The sequence below is a fragment of the Quercus suber genome, unplaced genomic scaffold, assembly GCF_002906115.3.
Source record: "Quercus suber isolate HL8 unplaced genomic scaffold, Cork oak 2.0 scaffold_9, whole genome shotgun sequence".
NCBI lineage: Eukaryota > Viridiplantae > Streptophyta > Magnoliopsida > Fagales > Fagaceae > Quercus > Quercus suber.
The window spans coordinates 2,033,199-2,046,665 of record NW_027069475.1 but is presented as its reverse complement, the minus strand read 5'-3'; the positions used below and the strand labels follow the sequence as shown (position 1 = coordinate 2,046,665).

The 13,467-nt window shown below is 33.5% G+C and overlaps 1 protein-coding gene across 1 annotated transcript; it reads right to left on the bottom strand.

Moving 5' to 3' along the window:
* Positions 1 to 5,840: 5,840 nt before the first annotated feature.
* LOC112001883 (polyadenylate-binding protein 2) lies at positions 5,841 to 13,123 on the bottom strand. Its single transcript, XM_024034049.2, has 6 exons — positions 12,931 to 13,123; positions 12,720 to 12,822; positions 11,661 to 11,731; positions 6,592 to 6,783; positions 6,330 to 6,460; positions 5,841 to 6,219 (listed from the first exon to the last, which is right to left on the bottom strand). The coding sequence occupies exons 1-6, from the start codon at positions 13,051 to 13,053 to the stop codon at positions 6,171 to 6,173; spliced, it is 669 nt and encodes a 222-aa protein (XP_023889817.1). The 5' UTR covers positions 13,054 to 13,123; the 3' UTR covers positions 5,841 to 6,170.
* Between the last annotated feature and the right edge of the window lie 344 nt (positions 13,124 to 13,467).

The window sequence follows — 13,467 nt, the reverse complement described above, 5'->3', positions numbered from 1 at the left end:
AAGACCAAGAAAGAAAGGTTCCAGCCCAAAAACACAAAAAATTCTCTACTTTTTTTCATAAACCAGAAACCACAATGGCAGAAATTTCAACCAAAAGCCCCCCAAAATTGAATACCAAATCTCTAGAACCACCACAACAAACCTAGGGCTGCCAACAAACCAAATCTAAACCCACCTACAAAGCCAATCTAAAACACAAGACCACCCACAAAACCGATCTGAGATCTGACCCAGGACCACCCACAAAGACGATCTGAAGCCCAACCACAAAGCTAATTTGAAACCCAGGACCACCCACAAATCCGATCTGACCCAGGACCACCCAAAGCCGATCTTGAGAGAGAGAAGGAGTGAGAGAGGCTAGGGAAGAAGGTGAGAGTGAAGTGCAACGAGGACGACACCATCGGAGACCTGAAGACACTCGTGGCGGCGCAGACGGCTACTCGGGCTGACAAGATCCGGATCCAGAAGTGGTACAACATCTACAACGGAGGGACTCTCGACCATATCACCCTTAAGGACTATGAAATCCACGACGAAGGGACTTCCGACCAGGTAAGCAGATCGGCGGCCGTGGATATTGCTGATCGCGACAAGTTGACCCGTTGACATGTTGAGCTTGTTGTGAGTTTTTCCATTGTGAGATTTTTTTTGTAGTTTAGGTGTTTGTGTTTTTGTTTGTGAGAGATTTGGGTGCGAGAGAGGTTTGGGGGCTTGGGGATTTATGTTTTTATTTTTAATGGTGTTTTTATGCTGAATTTTCTGGGTTTATGAATTTGGTTTCTGGGTTTATGAATTTTATTTGCTGGAGGTTTTGTTGTTGATTGAAAGATGAGAAAATCTGGGTTTGAGTTGAGATTTTGTATATTTGGGTTTTGTAGTTTGAGAAAATCTGAGAAGATTTGCTGCTAGGTTTGTATTTGTGTTCTTGCTGGAGATTGATTTGTGTTTGTGTTTAGTTGACAAGAAAGGGCAAGAAAATCTGGGCATTTATTCTTATGTTTAAAATCTGGGTTTGTGTTCTTTGTTCTCTATTTGTGTTCTTGCTGGAGATTGATTTATGTTTGTGTTTAGTTGACAAGAAAGGGCAAGAAAATCTGGGCATTTATTCTTATGTTTAAAATCTGGGTTTGTGTTCTTTGTTCTCTGGTGTTTGTGTTGAAGATGAATATAAATCTGGGTATCTCATATTTTTTATTTTGTTAAAATTGAAAAATAAATATTTTAAATTATAATATGATGTGGTATGCTACAGTAAATTTTTTTTTATTATTTTATTTATCTGTTAGTTTGTCCGTTAGATTAGTGACGGAAAGTAGCTTCAAAGACTTAAATGGAACGCGTAAATTGGTTTTAGGGACTAAAAGTGGAAAAAATAAAATTTAGGAACTAAAATGGAAAAAAGTCAAAATATAGGGACTAAAAGTGCATTTACGCCAAAAAAAAAAAAAAATTATGGTAGACAAAACAATTGCACTTTATTACCATAAATATTTAAGTCAAGAAGGAAATAATATGAACAAAAAAAGTTGAAAGTTACAATATGATATTCAAACCTTTTCGAAGAAGAATAAAAAAAGAAGAGGACTTCGGATCTCCAAATTTTGGATAATTTGAATTAATATGTTGATTTTATCATATTGACCAACTCACCAATATGATAAACCCATACTTTTGGATGCAACTAAAAATCTCACTAATGAAGTTTTCAAAACTTTGTTTGAGGATTTTAAAAAATTGGGATATTAATATTAAAAGTTGGTAATGATACATTATCAATATTGGCTTCTAAAAGAATTTTTCATTTTATCTTTTGAAAAAAATTTAAATGTTGTAATTGACTTTCCCATAATTTATAAATCAATAAAAAAGTTATATAAATTATTGTCACCCCCGTAAGGGAATTTTTTTTTATGAGATTTTTTTGGTTATGAGTTATTGAATTTATGATATTGGTGATTTGTAGATTTTTTGTTGTGTTGTATTTGGACTATGGAGGGGACATGGGTCCAAAAAAAAGGTTAAATGATTAGTTTCTTTTGGGCTATCCCTCTGCCCTAGTGTAGGTCCGCCCCTGATGCCAGATGTCATTGTATCATTGGCAGATGGTTTAAGAGTTAGTTATAGAGTTTAGGTTCCAAATTGCAGTCTCTGCTTTCATGTATATAAGTGGTTGTAGCTAATTATCTTGTAACTGATTTTGTAACAATTTCTTTATTAGTAATACATATTTTCCTTTTTCTCTCTCAAAGCTCTTCCCAAGTTCTTTGTGATTTTCTATTTTACAATATATAAAGTGTCTAATACATGTTTATTTTTTGTTTTAAAATTTTGAGCTATAACCAGCAATTCTAATTCTTATCTTCTAACTGCAGGCTGCAGCTATTATCGACTTCACTAGTATTGCCAACACTAACGCTCAAAACGGCCAAAAAAAAAAAAAAAAAAAAAAAAAAAAATCCCTCTAGTTTTCTTACTATTGTAAACAAACGTAGTTTGGACCTAAATACTAGTAATCAAATCAAACAAACTAATTTAAACTTTCTAAATTTGTACACCAAATAAGTTAAGGAAATAAAAAGGACATGATTGACATAGTTAAACAAAATAATTAATAATTAATAGAAAGATTGATATAATATAATATGCACTTGTTTATTTGCTTAACATACTCCCTTATAAATTTTAAGGAAATTTTATGAACAAATTATGTATGGGAAGTACTAATGATACTAACAAAATCAATACTTTCCATCAAAGTGAAAGAAAAAATCATGATATAAAATTATAAATACGTGTCTTTACAAAGAAGGAATAACTAGCAATAATAGTTTCATTCAAGTGAAAGTCAAATTCATGTTATAATCACAAACCAAAATTCAACTAAGCAACAGGCATATGTGTAATTAAAACATAAATTTAAGGGTTAATTATTTGTTAGAAGGAGAAGGACCATTAAACTTTCTTAAAACATTTGATTAAGTATCTTTGATGTCCGAATTGTAATTATAATTAAAAACATTTGACTAAGTATCTTTGAGAATTCTATCTGAATCAATGTATATGATTAGTAGATATTTTTAGAAACATAATAAATATATATATAATATATATATATTTTGTGATTAGTGTCGTGATACATCATTTTATAACAATGTAGTAAAGTTTGTGACATCCCTAATATCATTTGGGAAGGAAAATGAAATACTAATTAAACCATATTTTATGGATTTTGTTAACAAATATACTAAGGACACTGGTTAAGATGCATTCAATATTTTATTAAAAAAATATTTCTATACATTTTTTAGAAATTAAAGTCAAACTATAATACGCACGGCCATAATAACTTTGTGTGTATAAACTAATGAATCATTAATACGTATATTTTATTTTTTGAAAAGTATACGCAACAATAGTTATTATAATCTTTAACTTATACGTTTAAAAAACTCGTTAACGAGACCTTTCAAGTAACTATGTATACCTTTAAGACACTCTCGTTAACAAGCGTACAAGACCCTTCACGCAACTGTCATATTTTATTGGCAAGAATGAGTTTAATTTACGTGAGAAATGTAGGTGGACATGATAATGTAACTGTTATGATTAGTTAGCAACCAAAGGTAGTTGGCAACGAGTTCTATACGCAGTGGTAGCTAGATGTAACCCTAATTGATTATGTTGAAATTTAGGTCTTGGTGATCCTATAAGCACGTGGCCTGTGGCCATCTACTAATCAATGGTGGATTAGATTTTCTTAGGTGTAGAACCACAGAATCATTCCCTAGGTAGATCCACATTCCATGGAAAGCCTTTTTATACAATATATACATGGAACAAGAGTGGAATACGAAATTATTGAAGAAAATCACTAGGTCCCACGTTTTGTGTGTGTGTTTTTATTTTCTAGAATTGTTTTTAAGAAAAAAAAAAATGTAAGATTACAATTATTTTTATATTTTCTTGTCACAACTGTGATGTGACAGCGTTAGTGATTTAGAAAAAAAAAAGAAAAAAGTTTATGTATAACCCATAAACAACTATTTACAGTTTATCATATTAAAATTATGATTAAAAAAAAATTGTAAAATAATTTGTGATTTATGATGGTAAAACCGCTCTTATTATTCCTTGCTTGGGGCCAAATAAGAGGGTGGCTTTCAGTGGGGTTTAGGCTCCAGTGAGATCAGCCAATGTCAGTTTCATGAATAGTTTCATCATTCATGCCACCATGTGCGAGTGTAAGTACTTCTTTGAATTTAATGTGCTTCCCATGTGGGAATGGTCCTAGATCTATGATTTCTCCAGGGTTTTTGGGAGATGTTATTCATTGATATTTGTCCATGTTAGACAAATATCAATGAATAACATACTGACTGACAACTCAGGTGGTTAGCAAAGTGGTTGAGCACTTGATCTCAAAGTGCTTGTTCCAAGTTCGATTAGTTGTGCTTTCCAGTTCGAGTTTGAGGGATCTCAAAGTGCTTGTTCCAAGTTCGATTAGTTGTGCTTTCCAGTTCGAGTTTGAGTACCTGCATTTTGAAAAAATTTCTTGGGCCAGCGATTTACCTCACTAAGGCCCATCTATCGGGAATGTTGATTAATTTCTAGTTGAAAGTTTTGAGGAATTACTATGGAAAAAAAAAAAAACATATTGACTGACTCCTGGTTTTTAAAAAAAAAAAAAAAAAAAAAAAAAAAAACCCAATGATCATGAACGAAACAAAACTGCTAAAATGTATAATACTGTTTCTAACCGAGGTAGGTATTTTTTTTGGGAGAGTATAATAAAACTGAATGATTAATAAAATATCGTTGAACTTAAACCTATTTTATATTGAGGCAATGTTCTAAATTTCTAATATGTTTTGCAGAAGCTTTTATATATTTATTTATTTTTTAAATTAAGAATTAATTATTAATTCTTACAAACTGAAACTCTCAACATTTTCCAACATTTTCATTTGATATGACTTATCATGATTGCATTCACACTTCCTCATTATTTATTTTTAATAATTTGATAGTTACAATGAGGAAAAAAAAAAAATTAAACTCTGTGCCAATTAAATTACAATACCCTTAACATTTTTATAAGTATTTATACAATTATAATATTTTGAGAGTATAATAAAGATACACTCCTCTCACATAATAATATATCCCACTAGTTAAATTCATAATGAGACCTACTCTTCATGTAAGTGAAGAAAATAATCCATATATTATGGTATTCTCTCTAAGCGTGCGTTTGCCTAAAAATTATTACGCGTGTTGTGTTTTTGGTTTGATCCAATGGCATTGTTCATGACCCAGCCAAACTTCAAAAAAACGCACCTAAGTAAGTTAGCTGTGGGTCCTATGGTACTATTCATAGTTTAAAAATTATTTTGTTACAGTCTTTTTAACCATAAATTTTTAACAAAATAAGTAATATCTAAACAGATCCTAAGTATTATATAATTTCCCTCTTGTATTTAGTTTGAAGTATTTGCTCATTAAGTATATTGTGCAAATGCATTGTATTTAGTACATATGCATGGAAGGAATCTTGAATTGTTTTCAACATGGGTGTCATAATGGTTTTAGACCCGTTGATTAAACTGTCAAACCAATGAAAATTGAAATAAGAAAATGGCATAAATCTAGCATTTTAATAATTAAAATGAACATGTGGCATGTTTTTATTCGTGGAGCATAGAGTGGAGTAGAAAGTGTAGGACAAAAGATTTAGACCCATATATATATATATATATATAAATTTTGATTAAGCGAGGCATGGGCATACTACTAGTTATTATATACTGACAGTTGACAACTCAATCCACTGGATACAGTTAAACCAAAATACTAGCAACGAAACTACATAAAAATGATGACTGAAAACTGTCCAATGTCACTGAAATTCAATTTTCTTTTCCCTGTCATACAGTTGAATAACACACGATAACAATAACAGAATTTATGCACAGATAAAAGCATCTGAGCTTTATGTCAACTAGAGAAATGAAAAAGATGTATTGAAGTTTCCTGGATGCCATCCATTAAACATAATGGTCTATAAGATGCAAATAACCTGGTACTAAGACATGAATCACTTGGGCCGAATTCTGAACCTGAATGCTCATTCCAATCAAACAAAATAGCCCAAATATGTAAATGAACTCCTAGTAGTAAGGCATGTAACGCATTGACCTTCTGAACCTAGGAGCCTTCCTGCAGCAGATTCGAAGTGGGAAAGGAGAGAAAAAATACCAAGCAAAGAACTATCAGCACATTTGGAATCATACACAAAAAAGTAAATGAGAAACTATTGAGTCACATACCCATATCCATAGGGAGAGTAGAAATAAGGAGGAACATATGGCCTCCTGAACCGGAACCCCCCCGTGTAAGAATTGAAACGTCTCGGACGGAACTGCTTCATCCCAGGAACGTTTGTCCTTTTTGGTAAAACCTGAAATAGATATCAAACAATCAAGAAACATAGATTAGAATCAAAATGGTCACAAACCAATGTTAGAAGCCATCAAAAATTAAATCTCTGTTTATGCAATGAAGTTCACATTAAACAACAATAAAAGTTACCTTCAATTGACGACCATGTAATTCAGATTCATTCAAAACGAGAGCCTCTTGAACAGCTTCTGTCTCAAGAAATTCAACATAAGCAAAACCCTTTGGCTGGCCAAATTTATCCGTCAAGATAGTCACCCTGTTTACTGTACCACATGATTGAAAGTGTTGCTGCACTTCTTCAGGTGTGCATGCATAATCAACCTGCAAAACAACATTCATGCCAAGAATATTGAAGGCAAGATTGAGTGAGACAGAACCACTATATACTATACCCAGTGGAAGCATCAAAAAGTGAAAACAGAAGCAAATCTCAGTTATTACTTATTTTTACAAAACAAAAGGTTTTCTATCAATTTTACCTCCAAAAAAAATAAAAAAATTTACGCCACAACAAAAGAAAACAGCCACTGGACTAGGGACAATTAATGCAGTTTGCACACAAGAAATTATTCCCATTTATATTAAGATCACACAATTTTTTGCAGAATCATTCTTTTGTTTCTATAGCCTTCATATTTTCTTAGGACATCAGTTATTTTAAATGCTGTTTGACTGTTAACATCCGTTAGCAATAATACAAATTAGGAAAAGGAACATATCATGACTGCTAATCAACTGCTCTAAATACCCCCAAAAAATAAAAATCAAGGTTTTAGGCCTCAAAAGCTCTAAAATTATTGGCAGAACAGGCCTCGTTTACATATTCACAACTATTTTTGTGGACCCTCATTACAAAGAGAAAGCAAAATTAAAACCTTTACACCTCTTATTTTCCAAGATATTAACGAGTAAACATTTCAACAGCCAACTGAATGTTTGCCACTCTTGAAACTGTTTCCAAATTAATAAACAATAGTTCTCCCAAAGACTTCCCAGTAGGCAGCTGAGACCCATGCCTGCAAGTTCAGCCCATAATAATTTCGTTGTATTATATGTCTCCCCCTTTCCAACACCAACTCATGATCACTCACAAACATCATACGATCTATAGATGTGACCAAACCACCCAATTCAGACCTTCATTGCAAATTAACCCTCAAACCATTCTCCCAAATGCTTATGTTAGTGCACTGCCCAGCCAAAGGCAGGGGAAGAAAGAACAAGCGTAGATACTATTACAGAAGCAAAAGACCGCCTATGTCTCATACACTGCTTTCTGAAGATGAGCTTACCCTTAACTCCCTGACTATCACACTGCCCACCCAGGGCTACCTACTACGACTAGAGACTACTGCCTTGAAGAAGACAGAAGTGGTGCAACAACAGAGACTGATCCCCATACTGATCCTGATCCAGTGGGAGAGCTTCCTAGAGAAGTGACTCCTATAACTACTCAAATGTAACCCCTCATGAATGAATCCAATTCTTTGACTTTGAAAGTAGCATGCATTCCATAGAGAAAATCCTAAGAACTCCATTCGAAGAGGCCTTCACTCCACCATACAATCAAGTTCCCCAGCCCCTGAAAGCCAACCCTGGTCACACTGATTTAAGAACCCACTTCTCCTGATCTCTCTTTTTCTGGGATACTCCCTCCACAAAGATGTACTATTTCCCTTAAGTTTCTATGGAAGTCAAAGTGCACGGTCAGTCAGATCCTTTCAGTCTCCAAAGAAGCCTATTATTGTTTCTTACTTTCCACTTTTCTCTTAATACTCTCAGAAACACGTTTAATTTTCCATTCCACAAAGAAACTGGTTTGCCATCAATTTCACTCTAAGCAATAAGACAACATTCTGCCATCCATAAGAATAACTAAATACATAATAAGAATTACATCTCGTCACCTAGACATGCTATTCAGTTGCCACCTTGAAACAAGTATGAACATGTAAACATGTTTATCCAAAATACTAGGCAGCCAAAACTATTGCAAAATAAGCATAGTCATCCTATCTAAGTTGAATGCAATTTCAAGGAATAAATTTTTCGTACACAAAAGAAACAATACCAAAAGGAGTCAAAATAGAAGCTGAAGGTAGATATAAGTTATAATAAGCATTATATAAAACTCCCATCTATATAACAAAAAATAAAGAATACAAAAGATCCCTAAAAAACAATGCATGGAAAACACAACAGATATAATTGATGCAGTCAACATTGCATAGAATATCTAATAAGATTTCATTTGATGAAAAGTTTCCTCTCGAGTAACTCTAATAAAAACACAATTTCATTTTTTATTTAATGTTTCTTGCTAATCAACATTATTACCGGGTAGCTGACCCACTCAGGAAAGAAACCACTTCTTTTAAACACAACATAAATATTTAAATATCTTTACATTAGATTGTAACAGGATTAGTTTGTAGAAGCAACCGGTCGTATTTTTAGGGAACAAACATATATTATCATTTCAAAAACTCACATGCCCATGTTAACATAATTGACAGTATGATCAAGATATTGCTCATCAGTACATAACAAACTGATGAAAATATTACTTTGATAATACTTAAATAGCAACCCTAAATATGTAGGGCACCTGATTCAAAAATAAAAGATGCTTTGGCCACAGATAAATCTTAGTAGCCATGAAAGAGATTGCAAACAGAGAATTTACAGAAACATCACGTATAGATCCAAAAAAGAAAAAAGAAAAGAAAAGAAGCAAATCATACATATAGATACTTTTTCATTGACCAAAAACAATTATGAAATAAGGCCACAGGGAAGCAGCAATCTTATACCCCTCACGCTATCTCCAAATGACACATTTATGAGGCACCACAGACCATCAGTACCAGCAGCAGTAAAGGCTCTGCAACTACGACTGCATGCCCCTTGTGAGTTGCCTTCACTCTTCCAAAGAATTAAAAGATGCCCCCTTGTGGTTTGAAGTTGAAGCTTCTTTAATTCATTCATCTACTTTCTTCATTCCAGCTTTCACAGGGAAAAGATCAAATACTTCCAACCCAATTCTTCCTTTCTAAATGAATTCAGTTCATATAGAACCTTCACTAATACTTTTTTCATTATTTCACCTTTTCTTTGCTTTTCTTTCTTTTCCTTCCATCTTTTTTCCTGCCTCACATTCTTTTCCTTCTTTTTTTTTTCTCCTTCCATCTTTTTTCTTGCCTCACATTCTTTTCCTTGTTTTTTTCTTTTTTCTTTTTTCTCCTTCAACATTTTCTCCCATTCCTTCTACTATTTTTCCCCTTTTTTTCAGATACTTTTTGAGATTTTTTCCTCAATTTTTTCAACTTTATTTTTCTTTTGTTATTTTCTTATATATTTTGAAGCATACATAAGACATTCACTCTCCCCTCTAATGCAAGCCTAACACACACCAGAATAACTTTGGTCCACCCATAAAATACAGTGAAACCATCCAGCGCTAATATACAGAGAACTTGAGGAGTAAAAATGACCCTGCGATCATAGCGAGACATTAAGTCAAACCATGTCTCCAAAATTGGGAAGTATCCACATCCACACCAAAAACAAAAGATAAAGTAGAGGTTTCCATTATAAACAAGGTCTCCAGCAACAAAAGATAGAATGTGACTTTGGGGCCAAAAAGTGAGATATATTCCAAGGTTTAATTATAACAAATAGTATCCTAGAATTTATATCTAAGAATAAGTTTTCACTATAAACAAGGTTTTCAAGACTTTATGAATCCATTTAGTACAAGCTTGAGACCCACATCCAACAACAAGAGGATGTAATTGTCATCAAATGTGTTGAAAGTAGATGTCTACAATCCTTAAAATCCTAAATCACTAACAAGACGATAAGCTTAAAAATGGATCACCTACTTTAAAATTTTTATTTTTCCTGTACAAGCATATGGGAAGCAGTTCCAAATTGACAATCATTAAAAGGCCATTACCCAAAGTTGGTCTTGGCCCCCATCAAGGTGGAGTCAAGGGAGGGTTATTCAGAATACAGTGCTATCCTTTCAGTAATGCTGGTTGAAGTGACCACTCCCAGTAATCAATTATGTGCACTTCAGCACTTGATACTTGATACTTGATAGCTTGAGGCTTTTACTATTATACCACAAAGTGGACCCTCCACATGCTAGATTAATAATATTACTAATTTATTTAGTCACAAGGATTTTTTAATAAATTATGTTTGAATATTTTTTTTATTGTTAAGTCATGTTTCTATACATCTCAAATATGTTACAAAAGGGAACCGTAGAAATATCTACATGAGCCATCACTATATTTAAACTCCTCATCTGCATATTGCAATGCAATGTAGCAAAAGTTGAAGCATCATACTAGTTTCATTGGTAAACATCCAACTGACATTTGAATCTGCGTTTGTTACGCAGAAATATGCAACCCTTTTACTGAAGATGAATTAATATAAACATTTTTTCAATTCAGGACAACAGGGTATATGTTTTCTGTCACATTTATTAAGATGACAGGGTCAGATTGACTCTTTGGACCCGATATCATACTCAAACCAAAACATGGATCCTATCCAAATCAATGAAAATACCTTTCTCTTTTGGAAAATTGCAAATCCTATTATATCTTATAGGGGTAAACACATCAGTAGTAAAATATTCTTTTTTGATATGTAAATAGTTGTGTGTGGGGGGATTTGATCCCTAGATGTCTCCGTTGGAAACACCAAGAGGTGCTAGTTGAGCTACAAGGCTCTTGGTTGGCAATAGTAAAAGATTTCCTCCAAATCATTTGTAAGATCTACCTCTCCCAGGTGATAAAAATAAAAGCCAGAAGTCCATCCCGCATTCAAGAATATCATCATACTACATTTACCTTGAAATTAACTGTTTATGATAGCATAAGGTAACTCCAAACAAGATTCAACATATACATTTATGCTTGGGAGCATGTGAACAAGCACTACTATGAAATAATAACAAGAAGTAATAACTATATATAAATAAAAACAAAACTCAACCATCACTAAACTATATAAATGGTTTTTTAAAAGACTAAGCACTTCAAGAATGAGTATTTAAAGTTGTGGAGGAGAAAAACCAAGATAACACATCATATAACCCAGCAGAGTCAACAGACTAATCTAACAGAATAGCAAACTTGGAAAAGGCTAAGCTCAAATAAAAAGAAGATTGTGTTTCTCACATTGCCAACAAACACTGATCGTGCATCTGCCTCCTCCTTGTTTGCTTGAGAAGCAGCTGCAGTGGCAGGGTCTGCAGAAAATGACACACACATAAATACAATCCAAGCATTAAAAGAAAAAACAAAAATTATACTAAAAAGGTGACATGTTAAAAAACATTATATCTTAACAACACTAGAACATCACCACTTAATCTTAAAAGCCTGTTTGACATTCTAATGTACAACTTTTAAAGCTTCACCTTCACCTTCACTTTTCTAGGTACAACTATACTTTTGCGCAGCTTTTTAAAGCCAAATAGACCAATGAAAATGAGTTATACCAACTAAACAAGCACTTTAAAAAAAAAGAAAAAAAGAAAAAAAAAGAGGTCATACTCAATGCACAAAACTCCCACTTTTGCGAGGTTTGGGAGGGGTAATGGCTGGGAAGCACAGACACAGACACAAGTACAGGTACAAACGTGTGTACGACATGGTGACATGAGCAATTTTTGAAAACCGGTACAGCACCAATATTACACAGATACGACACGGGTACAGCACCCTAAATGAAGTGTCCATGCTTCCGAGGGTAATGGTTACCCCCCAATTTATTGTGGAGACTGATTCTTGGACTCCAACTTGCGACCTGTTGCTTTTAGTGGAAGGCACTTGCTATCGCACGAAGGCTCGACCTCTAAATATAAGCACTTAACACTAATATTCTATCTTAACAACACCTAAACATAGTATCAGATTAGCTTCAAATCCAAAACTTCTAGACGGAAATCACTCTCAGCAAATTTATTTTTTGTTATTAACTGAAATATATCACTTACACAATTCATCAATCTTTTATCTAAACAACTTGAACAGAAACATTTCAAGCTATATAGCTCAATATCGAACACCGCCTCTACTATAAACTATAAAATTCATAGCAATTCGAGTAAAAACAAAAAAAACAAAGAAAGCAGTATATGAACAATCAAAGTATAAGTTTAAATTTTTCCCAGGGATTATTTTCTCAGCAAACAATCATAGAAATCGGAAAAGTAAAGTAGAGAATTTTAGAACCTTGAACAGCGCCCATTTCCTTCTCGACCTTAGCTTGCATTTCACGGAGAGCGGCAGCTTCTTCTTCCATTTCCTTCAACCGCTTCTTCATCTCATCCAGCTCCTGCAATCAATCCAATAATCAATTTTGGGTTTTGATGCAACCAAACGGTGATCGAAAACCGAACGCTAGGGTTTTCGATCTTCTCAGAAAAGAAAAAAAGAGGAGGACCTTGACGGCGTCGTCGTCGGCGGCAGACATATCGACGTCGGCGGCGTGAGAGTCCATGTCTCCCTCCATCTCTCCCTCGTCTGGGATTTCTCCGCCGTACACCTCGTGCTCCTCTTCCTCCATCTCTCTCTCTCTGTCTCTCTCTCTCTCTTCTGGGTTTCTAGAAAGAACAAACACCCTTTGGGCTTTGTTTCACTGGTAAATACTGGGGCGTTTTTCCAATAATGAAAAAATAAATAATAATAATAATAAAAAAATGTTTTTTTGGTAAAATAATAATCAAAATTGAATCAATTGGAAATAAGAAACTAGCGGTCACGTTTGTATGTCTTTAGGGTCATATTAAACGGATGCTATAGTTGTTAAATGTTAGTAAATTATTTTTTAAAAAAATTTGAAATTACTTTTATAGAAAATATAAAAAGTAGTAAAAAAAATTAAGGACAAAATTTTTTTTTCTTAATATTATTAATATTACTACATATTTTGAGAATCTAATAGTTAGATTGCATGTTCTTTATGCTTTTAATACTTGTA